The sequence below is a fragment of the Nasonia vitripennis genome, assembly GCF_009193385.2.
Source record: "Nasonia vitripennis strain AsymCx chromosome PSR unlocalized genomic scaffold, Nvit_psr_1.1 chrPSR_random0070, whole genome shotgun sequence".
Classification (NCBI taxonomy): domain Eukaryota; kingdom Metazoa; phylum Arthropoda; class Insecta; order Hymenoptera; family Pteromalidae; genus Nasonia; species Nasonia vitripennis.
In genome coordinates, this window is record NW_022279729.1 from 239614 (window position 1) to 259687 (window position 20074).

Below are 20074 nucleotides of genomic sequence, written 5' to 3' on the forward strand. Positions count from 1 at the left end.
TTTAATTGTCGAAATGTATAACATTGATCCAGAAAAGTATTTTGACTTTTTAAGAATGGATTTAGAAATGTTTAATGAATTACTTACTTTATTGGAACCACACATTTCTAAACAAACTGCTGTACGAAGACCTATACCAGCCAAAACACGTTTGGAAATATGTCTAAGATACCTTGCATCAGGAGATAATTTATCATCACTTAGTTATGCATTTCGAGTAGCACAAAATACTATTTCCAAAATTATCGCAGAAACATGTCAAGCTATTTGGAATGTACTTGCTGAACGAGTTTTTCCCACGCTGACTGAAGAAATGTGGCAACAGAAAGCTGTTGACTTTGAAGATCTAACGAACTATCCAAATTGCATTGGATGTATAGATGGAAAGCATGTTACTGTGCAGGTATATTTAAATAGTTTATTATATTTTATTTTCTTATTGTAATGTAATGGCTATTGCATACTTAAATTTTTTTAATTTAGGCCCCACCAAATAGTGGTTCAACTTACTATAATTACAAAGGTCAACATAGTATTGTTTTGTTAGCAATCACAGATGCAAATGGATTATTTACCATTGTTGATATAGGAGCAGAAGGTCGTCGTAGTGATGGAGGAATTTTAATGCATAGTGATGTTGGTAGAGCATTGAGTAATTCTGAATTGAATTTACCTGCACCGAGACCATTAGAAGTCAATGGACCATTACTTCCCTATGTTCTATTGGGCGATGAAGCTTTTGCATTGACCAACTATATGATGAGACCATATCCAAGAAGATGTGATTTAGATTTTTCAAGAAAAGTATTCAATTACCGATTAAGCAGAGCTCGAAGAACTGTTGAATGTGCTTTTGGAGTGCTTTCAGCTCGATGGAGAGTATATAGAAAAGATATACTTGCTACAGTTGAACATGCTATTAAAATCATTCAAGCAACAGTATGTTTACAAATTATTTAATAACTAAGGAATTGACAAAAATGCCTGAGGAACAGCAGTATTCACTGGAGTCTACTGATGATGTGCCTACAAACAATCGATTTCGAGATTTTCAAGATCAACAAGCTCCAAATGATTGTCACAATAATGCAACGCAAATAAGAGATAATTTTAAAACTTATTTTATGACTACTGGTGCCGTTAATTGGCAGTGGGAGAAGGCTCTACGTAATAACTTTTAAATCTATGTATAATCTGTATTTACTTTATAATATAATTGTATTATATTAATAAATTTAATATCAATAAAAAATGAACATGAAACTTATAAAGCTATACATTTTACTAGTAACATAATATAAATAAATATCTATATTAACTCCAATTCCTCTGCTTCATTTGCCAATGTTAAAAACTTAATTTCTAATCTTGCTCTCGTTTGATAAGATAATCTACGTAAACTTGCTCCTAAACGCATTAGAAAGCCATCTACTTCATCGGCTTCTTTTGAATCATTTTGCAGCATTTTGACCAGCTGATTTTCAATATCAGAAGTATTCTTTCTTCCTGAAACAAATCATAATAAATTAAAAATTTTACAAGATCATGCAGCTTTTTTTTAGTATAAAATAGTACTTACTCTTTGGGGCACATGGTTTTGTGTTAGCTGAGGAGACCGTATTTAGATTGTTTAATGGGGAAACTTGTAGAGTACGATTATTATTATTAGTTGTAGTTGATGGTATTGAGAGTGGCGCAGTGGGGACTTGAAATCCTATTTGACAATCATTTTCTTCCTCATTACGTGGTAATTCAGCTTCTGGGTTTATCACACCTGAGACGTTTTCTTTGTAAGCCTCTGCGCTCAATGCAGGCTTTGTAATACTTGTTTGTTCGGTCTTTTTCTTTGATATTTTAAAACTAGAAATAGTCCTATATAAACAAATTAAAATATAATTATGTAATTTTTCACCGTCTAAAATTATTAAAATTGATGAATCACTTACGTTTTATAAGTTACTGACTCGTTTAAAAAATCCATTAACTTATAATAACGAAAAGAAGGAACAGGACAGCTCGTTGCAGCTGAGCCACTCTTACTTGCACTATACTGATCAGCAAGAAACTTCTTGCGAGCTTTCAGCTTTCAGGTAATTGTCTTTTAAATAATTCCACCGTTTCTCTACACACTCAGGTGTATACGGTTGTCCTGTAATATTAATTTTAGTAAAATAAATATTTTAAATGAAATTAAAACCATTTATTATTATTAGTTTACCTCCAAAGTTATTACTGATGATTTTCCATAAATCGAGCTTTTTTAATTTGGATCTTTCAATTGTAGGTAACCTGTAGTCGTACAAAGGTGGATTTGATTTTACCAAACTAATCAACTGCTCATCGTATTTTCCACATGAAAACGGATCATTTGAATTCTTTTTGCCCGATTTGATGGTTGACGTAAAACGTGCAGAAGCATTTTCATCATCTGACATTACAGCTTGAAATTCATCATTCAACTCATCAACAGGAGGCTCTACGTATTCTTCAATTGCAATACCATCATCTTCTTCATGAACCTGCTGCTGTTCATCGGTACTCACTAGGAAATAAGCATACATATTATTATATATATTATGCAAAAGATGTACGTATTTGATTAGTTATCAATAAAATATGATAATCTTACCTATCATAGTTAACATTCCGGCATCATCCACACGAAAAATATGTTTCGTTTTGTCGTATTGAACATAACAACTATGCTCTAATACATTATTTAGGAATGCATCTAAAATATAGCCACAGTAACCGCATTTGACCTGTATAAAAAATATTTGTATAGGTTATGTAGAGCTTGATGTATATTGAACATAATGTATAAACAAAGTGTAAATAAAGCTTCTAAATACTAAGTTCAATACTGCCTTCAATCAAAACAAATTGAATACTTACAATTGCAGCCATAGTTTCATGACACCTTCATCAACAACAATTGAAGTGTTCATCGAAGATTTTGTTCTGGTCGTGTTCATTTGAACTTTCTAAGAATTGCCGCACTTATATGTTTCGCCAAGATGGCGCCGTTGCGATTTTGTCGTTCCGTAAATTTTTTCGCAACGCATGGGATGGCACCCTTAGATTTATGCAAAAAATATGAAATTTACTAGAGAAAAGCAGTAAATGTTTACTAGTCTGTGTCGTCTTTCTGACAGCAGACTAAATAGAATGATTTTATTTAATATTTATATTTTTTAGTCGGGTCCGGGATACCAGGTAGTGGAACTTTAACACAATAATAAGATTATGATTTTAACAACATAAATATATTCAAATTATTCATAGAACTGAGAATATTGCATTGATTGTTGCATATATTCAATATCACAAAATGAAATAAATTAATAAATCCGCTTTTGATTTTTACAAACGAAAATATAAACAGATACGCGTTTAATTGCGTTATTTGATTGGATCGCTGATCAAATTCGTATTTTTACAAAAAATAGTTTTACGCAGATACGCTTAATTTTGCGTTATCTGATTGATTCGAAGTTTACAAATGTTTGATAATTGGTGAAATTTGTTTAAGTCTAGGACAGATACGCGTTAAATTGCGATATCGTGCCTAACTCGAAAATTTTATAAATGTATGAATATTCGGAAATTTCTCTAAGTCTTTTTGAAAGGAACTGAAATTTTTCTAAGTCCAAGACTGATACGCTTAAAGATGCGATATCTTGCTTGACTAGAAAATTTTATAAGTCCTTCAAAAGTGAGAAAATATTCTAAGTGTTTTATCTACCAAGGCTTTATGGTTGCTCTTGGTAGAGACTAGTGCGCTGATAATTGCGCTGGAGCTAGTGAATGGCCAAAGGCCGCGCAGGTTCTTATAAAGGCTACGGAGAGAGTATATACCAAAAACCATTCATACAAGCATACGGAGATGCGCGCGCCGCGCCGCCGCTATGTCATCATCCCACTCTCACGCTGCGCACGCCGCACCACTCGCTGCGCTACATATATAGATATACGCGCTCGCTGCTGCCGCTTGGTATATCTATAGCGCGCTCGCTGCAGCCGCTGCCGCCGCTACTGCCTGATGGCGCTGCTGTTGTTGCTTGTAGCTGGCTGCTCAGCTGTGACCCGTAGCTTTGGAAAGAGTGGGAGAGTACGCTTATTTGCGTGTAATAATAAAAATGCGTCGTGAGACTTTAGTTTTTGAATTTTAAATTGAAAACCTTGCGGAGCCGGTGTGGGGTGTTACATGAAGGTGATAAAGAGAAAAAACTTGTATGACTATGTATCATTATGACTCTTCCTTAACTTCAATCATTAGAGCTCAAAAAACAATTTTAAAAAATACCCCACATGTCTATCCTTAGCAGCGTCGCAACTATCACTAGATAAAATATTATCTAGTGATAGTTGCGACGCTGTGCCTCCCAACACAGGTGCGCAACACCTAACGCCTCGCATGCGCTAGGATTTTTCTTGTTTCGTGGGATTTGACGCGATCGTCACGTTTGGGAGAACACTAGGGAGAGGGGAAAAGAATCACACAATGGTTCTCACTTTATTGCTCTTATATTTCGCCCAGCCCTTCCCTACAACGCGGTGGCAATGATGCCTCCCGCGCACAATGTAGCCACGCAGGGCTTCTGTTGGCGCACTCACGCACGAGCCACACTCGTGCAGCAGACGGCAGGCCTCAAGCCCAGGTCCGGTCCGTTGACGGTTGGCTCTCTCTCTCTCTCTCTCTCTCTCTCACTCTCGCGCACGCTGGCTCGACGCCTCGCGTGGATGACGTCGAGGTGTGCGCCCGCACCGCACACCACTCTCCCGTCTCACTCACTCTCCTCTCTCTCTCTCTCTCTCTCTCTCTCTCACTCTCGCGCACACTGGCTCGACGCCTCGCGTGGATGACGTCGAGGTGTGCGCCCGCACCGCACACCATTCTCCCGTCTCACTCACTCTCTCTCTCACACACTCACGGCTTTCTCTCTCTCTCTCTCTCTCGCTCTCGCTCTCTCTCTCTCTCTCTCTCTCTCTCTTCTCTCGGCTTCCGGTAGACGGTGCTCCCGTCGTCGTCTCCGGGACTCCTCCCGGACCTGATAGCAGCTGGCGGCTTCGGCTCTCCCACGCCGATGTTGCTGGCTCGAGGACTGGCAATATACCAGGGCCGTTAAGCGAGCGGACTTGCCTGCTCCCGTTCCTCCTAAAGCGGGTTGTCGTCGCTATAATCGAATATGTGTAGGTATTGTTATATTACCCTTGATTTATATAATGATAATAATAATAATATAATTTTTGTTTGTATATTTTCAGTTTGAGGATTGGCAATGCGCCCGTTCCTGGGACGTTGTAACCGGTCGATCAACAATGGGTACCTGGAAGGGAGCTATGGTCCTGACGAAGATACTTGGGGTCTTCGCATTTTATTTTTCTATGAATTACAAGTGTTCACCAATAGTGATAAGCGTGTATATATTGAAATTTTCGTTGATCATTACTATGTAATTGTCGGTTCAATAATACCGTATCGTTACAATTGTGATTGTATTTAATAATAATAATAATAATAATAATAATAATAATAATCTAATGTTCTAGTATTCAGTTTGTTTAATTTACCCTTATTCTATCCTAACGATCCTAAATCCTAAACGATCTTAAAGATTACATCTTACGATGTAAATCCTCGGGGCCCAAATATTGCAGTAGGGCCGCTTTATAAACTTTCTACTATCAAATACCAAGTACAGATTTTTTTTCTTTTTTTTATTTTTTCATTTTATCATTCAGAACCATTTAAGAAATTTATATTTAATCCAAACTTAAAAAAAATATTCCTTTATTTTTCGCGACTGGAATAGTAGGTTTAGTTGGTGTGATACTTGGTGGTCTGTGTGGAATGGGAGGTGGTTGTATAGGTCTAGAAATTACTGGAATGACTTTGACTTCTTGTAATTCTGTCTCTTCATACATTTCGTTTTTCCCTTGCTTTGTCCTGACTTCATTCTATAGCGCTTGTGATTTAAGTTGCATAGTTTATCTCTGCCCTTTAATCCGACATATTCTTCTATATAATTTAGACAAAGGACTACTTTTATATCAGAATATTGGAAAACTTTAGTTAAAATTTCAACTATTTCATGCCAATCGATGTTATTTATTTTTATATCTTTAGAAATGCTAAAACTTTTTACTTTTTTGCGTATCATGATTTCTCTCAGAAGCTCAAAGTTTCTTTGTGCATTTTCTTTTACCCCGGTTGCTGATTGTCCTGTATCTATGCATATTATAAATACTTTCTTTGGATTTACATTAATAATTTCAATTTCGTTTATATTTAAATATTTGCTAACCCTAGCGTTTTTGCTATTCATAAACCACTCTGTTTTCTGATCTAAAGATTTCCTCTGTTTATTTATCACGTACGCGATGTTGTCTTTTCTAAATTGTATAGATTTTTTGTGTAGACGATATTTTTGTCCGTTTCTGTATTTATTATCTCTTTCTCGCATATTTTCCCTTTTGTAGGTTCTTCTATCTTGGCTTTGTTTTCCACTGCTTTAATTTTGCTTTTCTTTTTCCTGCTATTTTTCCTTTCTTTTAATTTAATCCGTTCTTCATTTAGTTTTTGAATTTTCATGTCGTTGATAGGTAGTTCGCTAGTATCAGTTGTTAATTCTTTTGCTTTTTGAACTCTTGTAATTACATTTATTTGGATGTTTTCTACTGGATTTCTTGACAGTGCATCAGCGTTTGTATTAATTTTCCCCGGTTTATAAATGATTTCGTAATCGTAGTCTAATAATTGTAATCTCCATTTTTGAACTCTACTGTTTTTATCTGCTGTTTTGAATGATAGCAGTGGCTTATTGACTTATGGTCAGTAATTATTTTGAACTGGATGCCATAAATATAATTTCTAAATGTTTTTACTGCAAACGTGATTGCAAGGGCTTCACGCTCGTAGGTGTGATAATTCTTCTCTGCTGCTGTTAACACTCTTGACGCAAATGCAATTGGTCTGTCCTCTCCGATCTCTCCTTGTGATAATACACATCCAAGTGCGTAATTAGATGCATCTGTTGTTATAATAAAAGGTTTTGACATATCTGGAAATTGTAGCACTGGCGCTGAACATAAAGCTTCTTTTAAACGTTCAAATGCTTGCTGTTGTTCTTTATTCCATTCAAAGTTTACTTGTTTTTGTAATAGCTGTATGATTGGTTTAGCTATTTCTGTAAAGTATTGTATAAAACGTCTATAGTAGCCTGCTAATCCTAAAAATTCTCGAACATTTTTAACGGTTCGTGGGATCGGAAATTTTGTTATGGCTTCAATTTTCTTGGGATCTGTTTTCAATCCTCTCTCACTAATAATATGAATGTTTGTTAAAGCCTACAGAAAATGAAAATGCTTTTCAGCTTCATGTAGCATATAGCATAGGCTATTATATAAAGTGCAGCTTTGATGATAGTTTATCTGTTTATAAATCATACAGACAAGAAAATGAAGATGAAGAGACACCGGCAAAATGGTTTGTTCGAGAACTGAAAGAAATTAGTGAAAAGATTGATCTACTCTACAAAAATCCAAAACCAATGAGACTTACAGATCTAGAAGAATTATCTTTTCGGAAGACAACTGTTTGCCATATATGCCGAAAGCCTATCAAAAGTGAAGAACTCGCAGTACGAGACCATTGTCATCTAACAGGACGGTACGTTAGTTTTTAATGTATACAAATATTTGACTTAAATGCTGTACAGCATATAAGACTTGTTTTCTATTTAGTTTCAGAGGTGCAGCTCACAATTCATGCCATTTAAATTACAAGGATTCGAGGTTTGTGCTGGTTATCTTTCATAACCTCAATTATCATACACACTTCATTTTGAAAGAGATTGCTACTTCTATAATAATGGAGGGACGAGTATCTCTGATACCTCACAACAAAGAAAAATATATTTCATTTACGAAGTATATAGATGACTGTGACATCAGTTTTAGATTTATAGATTCATGGCGTTTTTTACCATCATCGTTGGAAAAGCTTGCATCATATTTGGAAACCGTGCCGATAACAGTGAATGAGTTTAAAAATGATGGATTTACAGATGAGCAAATCAATCTTCTTAGACGAAAAAGTATATTTCCATATGATTTCGTAGATGGATTGGTCAAGTTGATGACTACAAAACTGCCAGAGAAGAATGAGTTTTACAATAAACTAACAGATTCTCATATTATTGACGAAGACTATCACCATGCTGTTACAGTATGGAATATGTTTACTATAAAAACTTTGGGTGAATATTCAGATTTGTACTTGAAAACAGATGTTTTATTATTAGCTGACGTCTTCGAAAGTTTTCGAGAGACATCTCTGAAAGCGTATAGTTTATGTCCTGCACACTTTTACACGACTCCAGGTCTCACATTTTCAGCAGCTCTAAAAATGACAAAAGTGGAATTGGAGCTTCTTACAGATATAGATATGCTGATGTTTATTGAAGCAGGTATTCGAGGAGTCAAGTCAATAAGTCAATGTTGCAATCGGTATGCTAAGGTGAACAATCCGTACATGGGACCATCATACGATAAGAATCAGAAAACGAAGACACTCTTATATTTTGATATTAATAATCTTTATGGATGGGCCATGGTGCAATATTTACCAGTGGGAAAATTTAAATGGATCGAATATGAAACGAATTCAAATTTTTTCAATGCACCACCAGACTCTGATACAGGCTACTTTGCTGAAGTAGATTTAGAGTATCCTGAAGAAATACATGATGATCATCAAGATTTGCCTTTTTGTGCAGAGCATCGTACACCCCCTGGCGCAAAGCAAAAGAAACTGTTGACTACTTTGAATGATAAGAAAAGGTATGTCATTCATTATCTTGCGTTAAAACAGGTATTAGATAATGGACTTCGACTTAAAAAAGTGCATAGGATTCTGAGTTTTGAGCAGAAGCCTTGGCTCAAACCATATGTTGAATTTAATACAGAGAAGAGAAAGCAGGCCAAGAATGAGTTTGAAAAGCTTTTCTACAAGTTATTAATTAATGCCGTATATGGTAAGTGCATCGAGCGAGAACGATCTCGCGTTGATGTGCAAATAGTGAATAAATTCACTGGTCGATATGGAGCAGAAGCACGTATAGCTCAACCAAATTTCCATAGTTGTACTATCTTTGATGAAAATTTGGTTGCTATACAGCTAAAGAGAACAAGTATTACAATTAAAAAACCAATATACGTTGGTCTCAGCATTCTCGATTTGTCTAAAACATTGTTATACGATTTTCATTATTCATATATGAAGCGACGACTTGGGGAAAAATGTAAACTCCTTTACACCGACACAGATAGTCTGATATATGAAGTTGTTGACGTGGATATGTATAAAATAATGAAAGAAGACTTGCACAAATTTGATACTTCTGATTACAAAGAGAACAATCAATTTGGAATCCCGCGTGTCAATAAAAAAGTGCCTGGATTAATGAAAGATTAATGCTGTGGCAAGATTATGACGGAATTTATTGGTTTACGTAGCAAAATGTATAGTATTTTAATAGATGGATCTGAGAATGTGAAGAAAGCCAAAGGCATAAAATCGAGTGTTGTGAAGAAAACAATCACGTTCGAAGATTATCGAAAATGTCTTGAAGAACAAATTATTGTTAAACGTGAGCAGTGCAACATTCGCTCTAAATTGCATGTAGTGCATACTGAAAAACAGAATAAAATAGCACTAAGTCCGCATGATGATAAAAGATACTTATTACCTCATAGCACAGACACTTTGCCTTGGGGTCATTACCGAATTATTGAGGAACAGATGGCGCTGGCTGTAATTCAAATGGAGGGGAATGAAAAAATGGCTGATACAAGAGAAGAAAGAGTGGGGGAGATAGAGAAGGGGTATGAAGCGACCAATACTTAAGAAGAAAGCGAGAGAGCAATGGAGAGGGGGAACGAAGTGACCAATGAAAACAGTGCTGCACGAGTGGGGATGACACTTTATGACGATACAGGTGAACAAATCATTATCCAATACGATGTTTGTAAGGAGCTAATGCACGAATGGAAACCATCGATGGAGGAGGCATCTTCCGATAGAAGGGATATTCTACAAGGAAGGGGCAGACATCATGGTGGGGAATGGGCTATATGAACCGACGCACCACGGTGAAGAGCACATTCGAGCAGTCGAGCTTGAAAATTACCTTCCTTTGGAGAAGAAACCAAGACTCACTTAACATTTCCAAGTAAGTTCTTAGCTGATTTTCACTAAAGGGAAGATCTCATCAGCAATCTTGAAAGATCAAGAATTTTTCAATAATCTCTCTAACACGGCAAATAAACTTAGTTTATTTATAACATATATGGGTGGAACTTCTTTCAAGTTCACCACATGCTAAAATAATGAAATACAAAGACTGATAATTGTTAAATACTATTTATTTATTTCTTCAAACTTGTGTGCAATTTACATGAATAAATACATTATTAAATATAATAACAATTGCTTTCTTATTTATTTGAACCTTGAATAATTCATACAATCTCATTTTTATCTATCCAACTATTATGCTTGTCACTAAATCCTAACCATTTAACATATACGCGTTTACCACTTTTCTTTAAAACTTTCTACTAAATAAATTTCCGGATACATAGTTTTATGAATTTCTGTTTCATAAAAGCCACCAGAGACGGGTTTATCATAATATCTTTGAGGTTGTAAGTTACTGGATCCGTTTTTGCAACTCGCGTTATTGTGAAAATTTCCGTTGACCAGTTTGACGTATAACCTTTTTCAAAAACATTTTTTATCCTACTTATTCGTACTTTATCTCCTACTTTAAATTTCGGTTTTTTCACTGGCGACTTTTCATTTGGAAAACGTCTCTTGACTTCTCGCTCATTTGCCAGTGTAACATTTTCAGGCTCGATTCCTGTTGTCCGATGTTTTCTCGAATTGTATGCTTTGAGCAAGTTAGGTATCCAACCATTTATAGCTTCCTTGTTTGCTGAATTCTGTCCACATTGCATTTTTTAACGTTCTATTAAATCGTTCGCATATACTTGCATGAAGATTACTATGCGAAGAGTATAAGTGTATATTGTGCTTTTTCATAAGTTTTTGAAAAATTGAATTGTAAAATTCTTTTCCTTCGTCAGTTTGTAGATTCTTCGGTACTCGTCCTTCTTTCAGTATTGACTTGATAGCTGTAGTAACATCGTTACCACTCTTTGACTTGACTGGCACGGCCCATGCATACTTTGAAAATATATCTATGACAGTGAGTAAGTAATGAAAACCTTTATTCTCTTTAGAATATGGTATCATTTCTACAAGATCAGCTTGCCAAGTCTCGTCTATTCCACGTATGTCATATTTTCTTCTCTTGTATCGCCGGCGTGCTGGCTTGTGTAGCTCTTCAGCTACTCTTTGACGTTCCATCATCGTTTACAGTAGATGAAAATCCATCTGGAAAATTGTCTATACGAACTTTTAATTGTTTATTCACTTCTTCAATGATATAATCAACACCAGAGTAATTGCGAAGAGTTGTACTATAAAGATAACGCAATTTTGTATTCACTTCCAATTGCTGTTTTTCAACTTGCTGTTTATATTCACCAATTCCAGCAATTTTAGCAGCTATATAATTTATTTCAGTTTGTAGAATAACTTTCAGTGAATGCAAGGTGATTGCATCGTTTGGATGAATGGGCTGTCCTAGGTTGCAAAGTCGCTTATTTTCTAAATCAAAATCACCGTCCGGTGTAAAATTGAAACCATTGCCTGGAGGACCGCGACTCACTTGCGAGCCCTCAAGTTTTCTTCCAAACACGTCGAGACTCATGGTAATACTGATGCAAAATAGAAAGTTGCATGTCAATATATATGCCCAGCTTCGCGTAGTTCCTCAATAATCGACTGGATTTCATTGACGTGATTATTATTTCCAGCTGATCGTTCGGCAATCAATAATCGAAGTCTCTCAGTAAGCTCATGTGGATCATCCCAGTAGACGAGATGATATGGAAGAATTTTTCTTAGCTATTTTATATTTAGGTATAAGTCCTCCGCTGCTGTTTACGTTCTTTTTACGTGGAGTGCTGCGGAACATTGGTGCTAAAACATTCTTATATTTATTACTTCTCGACATTCGTATAGATTCATCTTTGCTGAATTTTTTCTGATGAGCATTTGTTGCTTCCAAAATCTTGCGATAATTTGCACGGTCTGATGAGCTCAGAAGAAGATCATCCGGATATTTTTTGAAGAGCAATTCCATTAGTCCATTCGTTTTAGGATAACTTTCATTTCTGACTTTGACATATTTATCATCAAATTCAATTTCTGAATCACCAATCATATACACTTTATCAACCTTTCGCACTCCATATATATTATCAATCGTTCTACGGCTTTTATATAACAATGATAAAAAGTCTTCAGCTGATTCATTTTTTCCACTAGCGGATTTAAATGTAGAATTGGTTATTGTGTCAAAAACATCATCATCATCATAAACAGTATAATCCATTAAACTCGATTAATCAATTCCCATTCGTTTTTTCATTTTCTTACTGCTGCTGTTTTTATCCAAAATATGATTAAATGGTTGCTGCAGTGGGCTTTCACTTTTCATCTCAACAAGTTTCTCAAGTGGTGTGATGACTGGTTTTAGAGTATCACCGATGACTTTTTCAAAGTCATCTTTCTCCTGTTTTAATAAAGTGTATTTTTTCTTAATAGCCTGACGAGCTCGCAAGAGCTCGCTAAGAACATTCTTCTCTTTCGTGAAGTCTGACATGCTTACGTGGCGATGTCTACAACTGAACTGCAAGTTCGAGACTCATAATTCCTTTTTTATTGCAAAACAGTCAAATCCTTTTCTATATCTACCCTCATTCATCGGTCTATCTTTGTCAATAACGATGAATCCATATCTATCATTCTTCCAACATTCAGAACAAAGATTCCGAAATTCGTTAAAAGTTAAATCGGTATTCACATGATCTTCATAGATATGTTTAAGATTTACATCATCTTGTCGATAAATTACTAACAAATTGACATTATCTCTAATGAGATGTTTTCCTATATGAGCATAAGATTGACATAGATAGAAACTATCTACACTCTTATGTCTCCCCATACAGAAGAATGCTCTAACGTTATCCTGCTTCTCCATGCCACATCATCAAAAATCATTATTGAATTTGGAAGGGCTTCATCTGGAGATACTACAGATTCATGCTCACTGAACGGAAGATATGATACTCCTTCAATCGGATCCAGGACATTTTTGAGAAATTGATACTTTGGCTGATTCAAGGATTTAGAGTATACATACAAATTCTCAAACCGAAGACCATTGGGGTGTGTAATTAAAGCCAATAAACTATTTGTTTTTCCACAGTTTGATGGCCCACAGAAAACTGCTCGTATACTATCTGGTAGTAATTCCCCATGACGCTTTTTTCTCTTCTCTTTTCCAAAATCGAAATTTGTCACGGGGAGTTTGACGTTCTGCTCGGTAAAATCCATGTTCACTCAACAGAGTCAAATATAACATTGAGCTCTCGAAATATAAACGCTCGTTTTATACCATGAACGTCAGTTGTGAATCAACGCTCGAAGAGAGATGATCATACATAAATCTCAGAAACAGCCGAAAGGCTATGGATTGCTTGATAAAGTTATCAATAACTTACCTGTTGAAATGCATCTTCCTGGATATCAATACTGTGGTCCCGGAACCAAATTGAAAAAGCGAATGAAAAGAGGAGATCCTGGCATTAATCCGCTTGATCGGGCATGTAAAAAACATGATATAGCTTACTCAGATAAAAACGGAGATCGTAAAGCTGCTGACAAAATGCTTGCTGAGGAAGCTATGCAACGTGTTAGAGCTAAGGATGCTAGTCTTGGTGAAAAAGCTTTTGCTTTTGCTGTTAGCAATGCTATGAAATTAAAAGGAAAAACTGGAATGGGACTGAAATTTAATAAGTTAGTGACTGCAGCTAAAATATCAATGTCAACAAGTAAAAGTTCTCGCAAGGTTATTCAATCAGCCTTGAAGGGTGCACGTCAAGCTATTAAAAGTGTAGGTGGAAAGAAAAAAGTTATCATTCCACGTGTTTTGCCGCTTCCATCAAAAATTGGTGGAGTTCTTCCTTTTCTCATTCCATTGTTCGCAGGACTAAGTGCCACCGGTGCTCTAGCAGGAGGTGCTGCTGGAATAGCTAAAGCAGTTAATGATGCTAAAGCTGCGCAGAAAAATTATGCAGAAAGTAAGAGGCATAACGAGACCATAGAAGCTATTGCTTTAGGCAAAGGTCTTCATCTTAAGCCCTATAAAAGTGGAATGGGATTATTTATGAAACCTCATATCGGTCGTGGTCATCGAGTCAGTAGAAAAAAAAAACTTCGATTTAACTTTGCCAAATCGTGCACTTGACTGACTACGATCTAAAAAAATATGCTCATATGATGAAAATTTCAGATTTCCGTGGTGTTTTCATGAGAAATAATCTACCACCTGATGGTCCATGGCGTAATGAAACAGCTGTGGTAAACTTGGACGATTTTCAAAATAGAGGCACTCACTGGGTTTGCTATCGCAAACGTGGTCCTGAAGTACTTTATTTCGATAGTTTTGGTGATCTCAAACCTCCCAAGGATCTCATGATGTATTTTAACGTGAAGGAAGTGAAATACAATTACAAAAGATATCAAAATTTTGACTCATTTATATGTGGTCATCTTTGTCTCTACTTCTTAGCTGGGAGACTATAAAAGAGATGTTCGCAGACGAATAGATTCATTAGCATCCGATCAGTCATGGAAGCTTCACTCTGAGTCTCTCAGGAAACTCATCTGTCTTAGAAGCGCAATATTTTCCTTCGATTGAACTACCACAGCATAAAAATTTTGTCTTGGGATTAGTTGAACTTTTAACATTCAACTCTATTCCTAATGTTGACCATTCAAATATTAAACTTCATTTGAGCAAAAATAATATTATCACTATCCCTACGGGCAGCTATGAAATTGATGCTATAAATCAATTTTTACAAGAAACTTTGAAATCCAAAGGAATTGAATTTTCTTTGAAAGCTAACAACAATACTCTCAGAAGTGAAATTCTCTGCAGTCATCAGATAGATCTCAAACCTCGCGATTCAATAGGCCGTCTCCTTGGCTTCGCTCCTCGCACTCTCAAAGAGAACATTCAACACAGCTCTGATTTACCCGTGAAAATATTGAGAATCAATGCACTCAGAGTGGAGTGCAACATTACTGCAGGTGCTTACATCAATAATAAGAAAGTTCATACAATCCATGAGTTCTTTCCCAGAGTGCCTCCAGGATATAAAATCTTAGAAGTTCCGTCTCATGTGATATATCTACCACTCAGTGTCAAGTGCATAGATCATCTGCAAATTCGAATTGTAGATCAGGACGGAAATTTGGTGAATTTTCGAGGAGAGGAAATTACTATTAGACTTCACATCAAATCTGTATAATGGGTATCGTTTACAATTCTGGAACATATATAAGTCAGCCATCATGTCAACCAGTCATCAGTCGACCAAAGAAACTCAAACCGTTAACACGGAAGAGCATTCAGTTTCTGAAAAGCCTAGGACTAAAAGTTCGTGGAAAAAATTCACGTGTATAATTCTTTGCTGCTTCCAGAAAAATGGACGAAATTCGAAGCATTCAATCAGGTGTCGTCTTCGATGAGTCTATTGCTCATTACGAGGTACACGCCCATCAACCATACTCATCATTAAGCTTTGATAATAGTGATGAAATTCGTATTTCTATACAACATCAAGATCTATGCCTCTTACCATCGCGTAGTTCTATCCATGTATGTGGAAAATTGAAACTAAAAGATGGTTTAACAGCACCAACTAAAACAAAATTCGTGAACAATGGCATTTGTCATCTGTTTGATGAAATTCGTTATGAAATTAATGCTGTGGAGATTGATAAAAGTAAAAATGTCGGTTTGAGCAGTCTCATGAAAGGATGGACTTCATTTAATTCGAATCAGAATAACATGCTAGAAAACGCAGGCTGGCTTGGTGATGAAGAAGATATCAAAACGATTGTTGATGAAAAGGGAAACTTTGACGTAGCGATTCCACTGAGTATGATCTTGGGCTTTGCAGAAGACTATAAAAAAATCATAGTTAATATGAAGCATGAGCTCATTCTTACAAGATCGAGAAGCGACTTAAATGCAATAATCCAGAATGGAACTACATCATCTGGCGTAACTACTTATGAAGATTGTGAAGTAAAAATAACGAAGATAGAATGGTTAATGCCATATGTTATTGCATCAGATAAACAAAAAATCCAGCTATTGAATTTCATTGGTAAGGATAACCCCATCTCTATGTGTTTTCGTTCTTGGGAGATATTTGAATATCCTCTTCTTCCAAGCGCGAATAAACACGTCTGGACAGTGAAAACTTCAAATCAATTGGAGAAACCTCGTTTTGTAATTCTCGGACTACAAACAAAGAGAAAAGCTACAAGAACTGCAAATGCCAGTAGATTTGATCATTGTGAGATAAGTAATGTGAAACTTTTCTTAAATTCACAATATTATCCATACAACAATATGAATCTCGACATATATAACAATCAGTATGCAATTCTCTATGATATGTATGCTAATTTTCAAAAATCATACTATGGAAGAGAGCCGCAGCCGTTGCTGACAAAGCCTATGATCATCAAGAATGAACCACTCATAGTTATTGACTGTTCACGACAAAACGAATCTCTCAAGAGCGCTCCTGTCGATGTACGTCTGGAGTTTGAGGCTAAAAAAGATTTTCCTGCTCACACTTCAGCATACTGCCTAATCTTACACGATCGCGTCGTTCAGTACAATCCTATCAGTGGGAATGTCAAGAAGCTCGTCTAGGCCGAACGGAAAAACACATGTCGCTGGAAGCTGTATACATCAGCGTGGGATAGTTTGTATACGTATCCCAGAATTATCTATGCGAAGTTTGTATAAGGAGCATTTCTCGCATACATTCCGCGTACCTGTACGCGGGTCGTCGTCTCTACCTGCGCGAAGGAGGAGGAGCATGAACCCACCACTAAATTTTTTTTCGGTACACGGAGAAGGGAAGATTGGGACTTATACATACTACGGTTACTGGCTCACTTTGAGAGGGGGAAGAATTCTCGGTCGTTAGGGGAGGGAAGGGAGGGATCGACACTCCCTCTATCTAAAAATACACAGCTCGGATTCTGGCTCACTTCGAGAGGGGGAAGAATTCTCGGTCGCTTGGGGAGAAAAGGGAGGGATTGACAATCCCTCCATTTAAAATACACAGCTCGGATTCTGGCTCACACTGAGAGAGGAGGGGGTGAGCCAGAATCCGCATGAGCCAGTATGCCTATAGCCTATCTACTTGTGATCTCATGTGATTTTATATGACAATATCTTTTATATATTTGTTAGACTGTATTCGACACAGTCTCTATGATCTTTATTATATTATTTTTCTTTTTGCTTTAGCAAATAAAGACCTATCTATCTATCTATCTCTCACGCTCGTGGTTATCTCTCTCTCTCTCTCTCTCTCTCTCTCTCTCTCTCTCTCTCTCTCTCTCTCGGCGGCCTAGTGGCTCGCACCGAGGGGTTCCCGAGGAACTTGAGCACTCTACCTGGTGTTGGAGAGGCGAACACTAGTCGCCTCCCGACGGAAGCCTCGCTGTCCCAGGGGGTGCTGGCTTCCCTCGCTTCCTCTCTCTCTCTCTCCCTCTCTGTCTCTCTCTCTCTCTTCCTCTGCCTCGGGGTGGATGACGGGTTGTCCTGGCCCTCGTCCTCGCGTCCTTCCTCGATTGGCCCCGCTGGATAGTGGCCTCGGGGAATGGCTCGTCCTTGGCGTCGTGGTCCAGTCGTGGCCGTTGCTCTCTTACTCTCTCACTCTCTTTCTCACTATCACTGTCGCGCGCGCGATCATATGTCAACTATCGTCGACGAGGCTTGGGACGTAACTGCCGAGCCGCGAAGCCGCGCGCGCTCGGCGTCCCGCCCTCGGCCGCCGGGCATGTCTGATAGTGCGACCTAATTGGCTGCGCGAGGCGCGAGACGTGCTGATTGGCTGCTCGTCTCGCGCCACGCGCGAATCAGCGGCTCACTTTCGCGTACATCGGCCAGCGAATTCCAAGTATTCCCGGGACGCAACTCGCGTCCGAGAACACACGGGCCTCGCCGAAACCGATCATCTACTCTCTCTCTCTCTCTCTCTCTCTCTCTCTCTCTCTCTCTCGCCGCGCTAACAACAACAAATCGCGCCGTGCTGCGGTGTGTTTTGTCGTAGAACGACTTCTTCTCCGACTTTGGCTCGTCGGGAAGGTCTTCGCGCGAAACAATGTATGCTTCGATGATTTGGATGATTTGGACATAGTGGGGGATAATGGCGAAACGGTAGCGAGAAACGCGGAAATACTCATAAATGCGGCCGAGGAAACGGGGTTAGAGGTGAGCGAATCGAAAACCAAATATATGATTATGGATAAACTGGGCATTTGCGAAGGAGAAGGGGATCTTAGAGTCGGAAATTTTACTTTCGAAAAGGTTAGCGAATTCAGATATTTAGGCACAACTATAAATGATCGAAACGAAATCAAAGCCGAGATTAATAAGAGACTGCATTCGGGTAATTCCTGCTTCTACGCCGCGCCGTGAACAAACTACTAAAATTAAAACTGTTGTCTAAAAATGTAAAAATTCGATATTAGCTAGCGAGCGAGTAAAAGCACGAGATTATGCACCAAGGAAGTAAAAGTAGAGAATGTCTCAGATCGCATATAATTTTCGCCCTAGCCGAAGGCAAGGGTGAAAAAAATGCGATCTGAGGCTTTCTCTGCTTACTTACATGGTAAATATACTAATTTTCTCCACAAGGAGCGTAAAATACGTATACTGTTTTTCTTCCAGAGGGTGTACAGTACGCACTTTACGCGCCGTGTGAAGAAAATAACTTAATAATAGTGGAAATATAAAGATCCTAGTGGCTGCCGTCTGCAAGTTGTGTCGCCACACTTGCAGAGTCCACCACTGCGACCCTTGATATTTATGAATGATATATCTGTTACTGTTGGTTTTACTTACACGAGATTTTTTTTTTGGCACTTCCAAAGACCGATCGTATAACATTTCGATATGTTCTTCTGATACCTCGGAATAGATAGATTTTATTGATCCCAATAAATCTGCCAATTGTGTGTCTGGTTTGGATTGAAATATTTTTAAGATGGCTTCATCTCGTAATTGATTGCTATATTCTACACTATCCTCATTATTATCACTTGATATATGTTTTCGCTTCATATTCAAATACGTTTGTAATCTGGAGTATGCTAAATCAAGGTCTGTAGCAAGTTCTAAGTGTTTAGGATGAACTTTTAGATTTTGTAGATTCGTTGGATTTATTACAAGTTGACAGAATATATCTATTGGTTCTAGTTTTGCTATTATTAAATTTAAATCTCCAGCGTATTGTTTGACGAGATTCTTATATTTTAGATTATGTTCGTATAAATCTACGAAAATAATAAAAGAAGGTGTCACGACAGAATTATCTTCGTCTTTATTTTGGCTAAATGACAAAACTTTATACGTTTCTTTCTTATAGCAATGATAATTAGTTATAAATATAGAACCTGTTATTTCTATGGCCGAAAATGAATCGCCTTTAGAAAGTTGTTCTGTGATTTGTGACGCAGTTAAAACACTGATTCTTTTTTCTGAAGAAGATTTTACAAACTTATCATATTCTACCCAGCACTTAACTTTATTTGATTCAAAACAACAATCAGCAAAAAACTGTTTTCCACTTGGTAATGCAGTCGTTTCGCTACAAAATTTTATATCATCAACTTTAAGTGGTATTGGATATTTCTCAAGACAAATGTTTACGAAATTTACGTGGACTTTTCTGAGTTTGAATAAGCACTTAAATTCAGGATCATTCAACATTTTTGAACTATTACTAAATCTCTTACAAGCTCAACATATGTCATTTTTCCTGTAAAATAAAT

The 20074-nt window shown here is 37.2% G+C and overlaps 1 protein-coding gene across 1 annotated transcript in view; it reads right to left on the minus strand.

Annotated features, from left to right (window-relative positions):
* LOC116418039 overlaps positions 1-20057 on the minus strand; it is a 45442-nt gene extending 25385 nt beyond the window's left edge. The window contains exon 1 of the mRNA XM_032602197.1: positions 19146-20057. Within this exon, the coding sequence (XP_032458088.1) occupies positions 19146-20012 (867 nt within the window). The 5' untranslated portion in view covers positions 20013-20057. The remainder of the gene's footprint in view (positions 1-19145) is intronic.
* Positions 20058-20074: the final 17 nt, after the last annotated feature.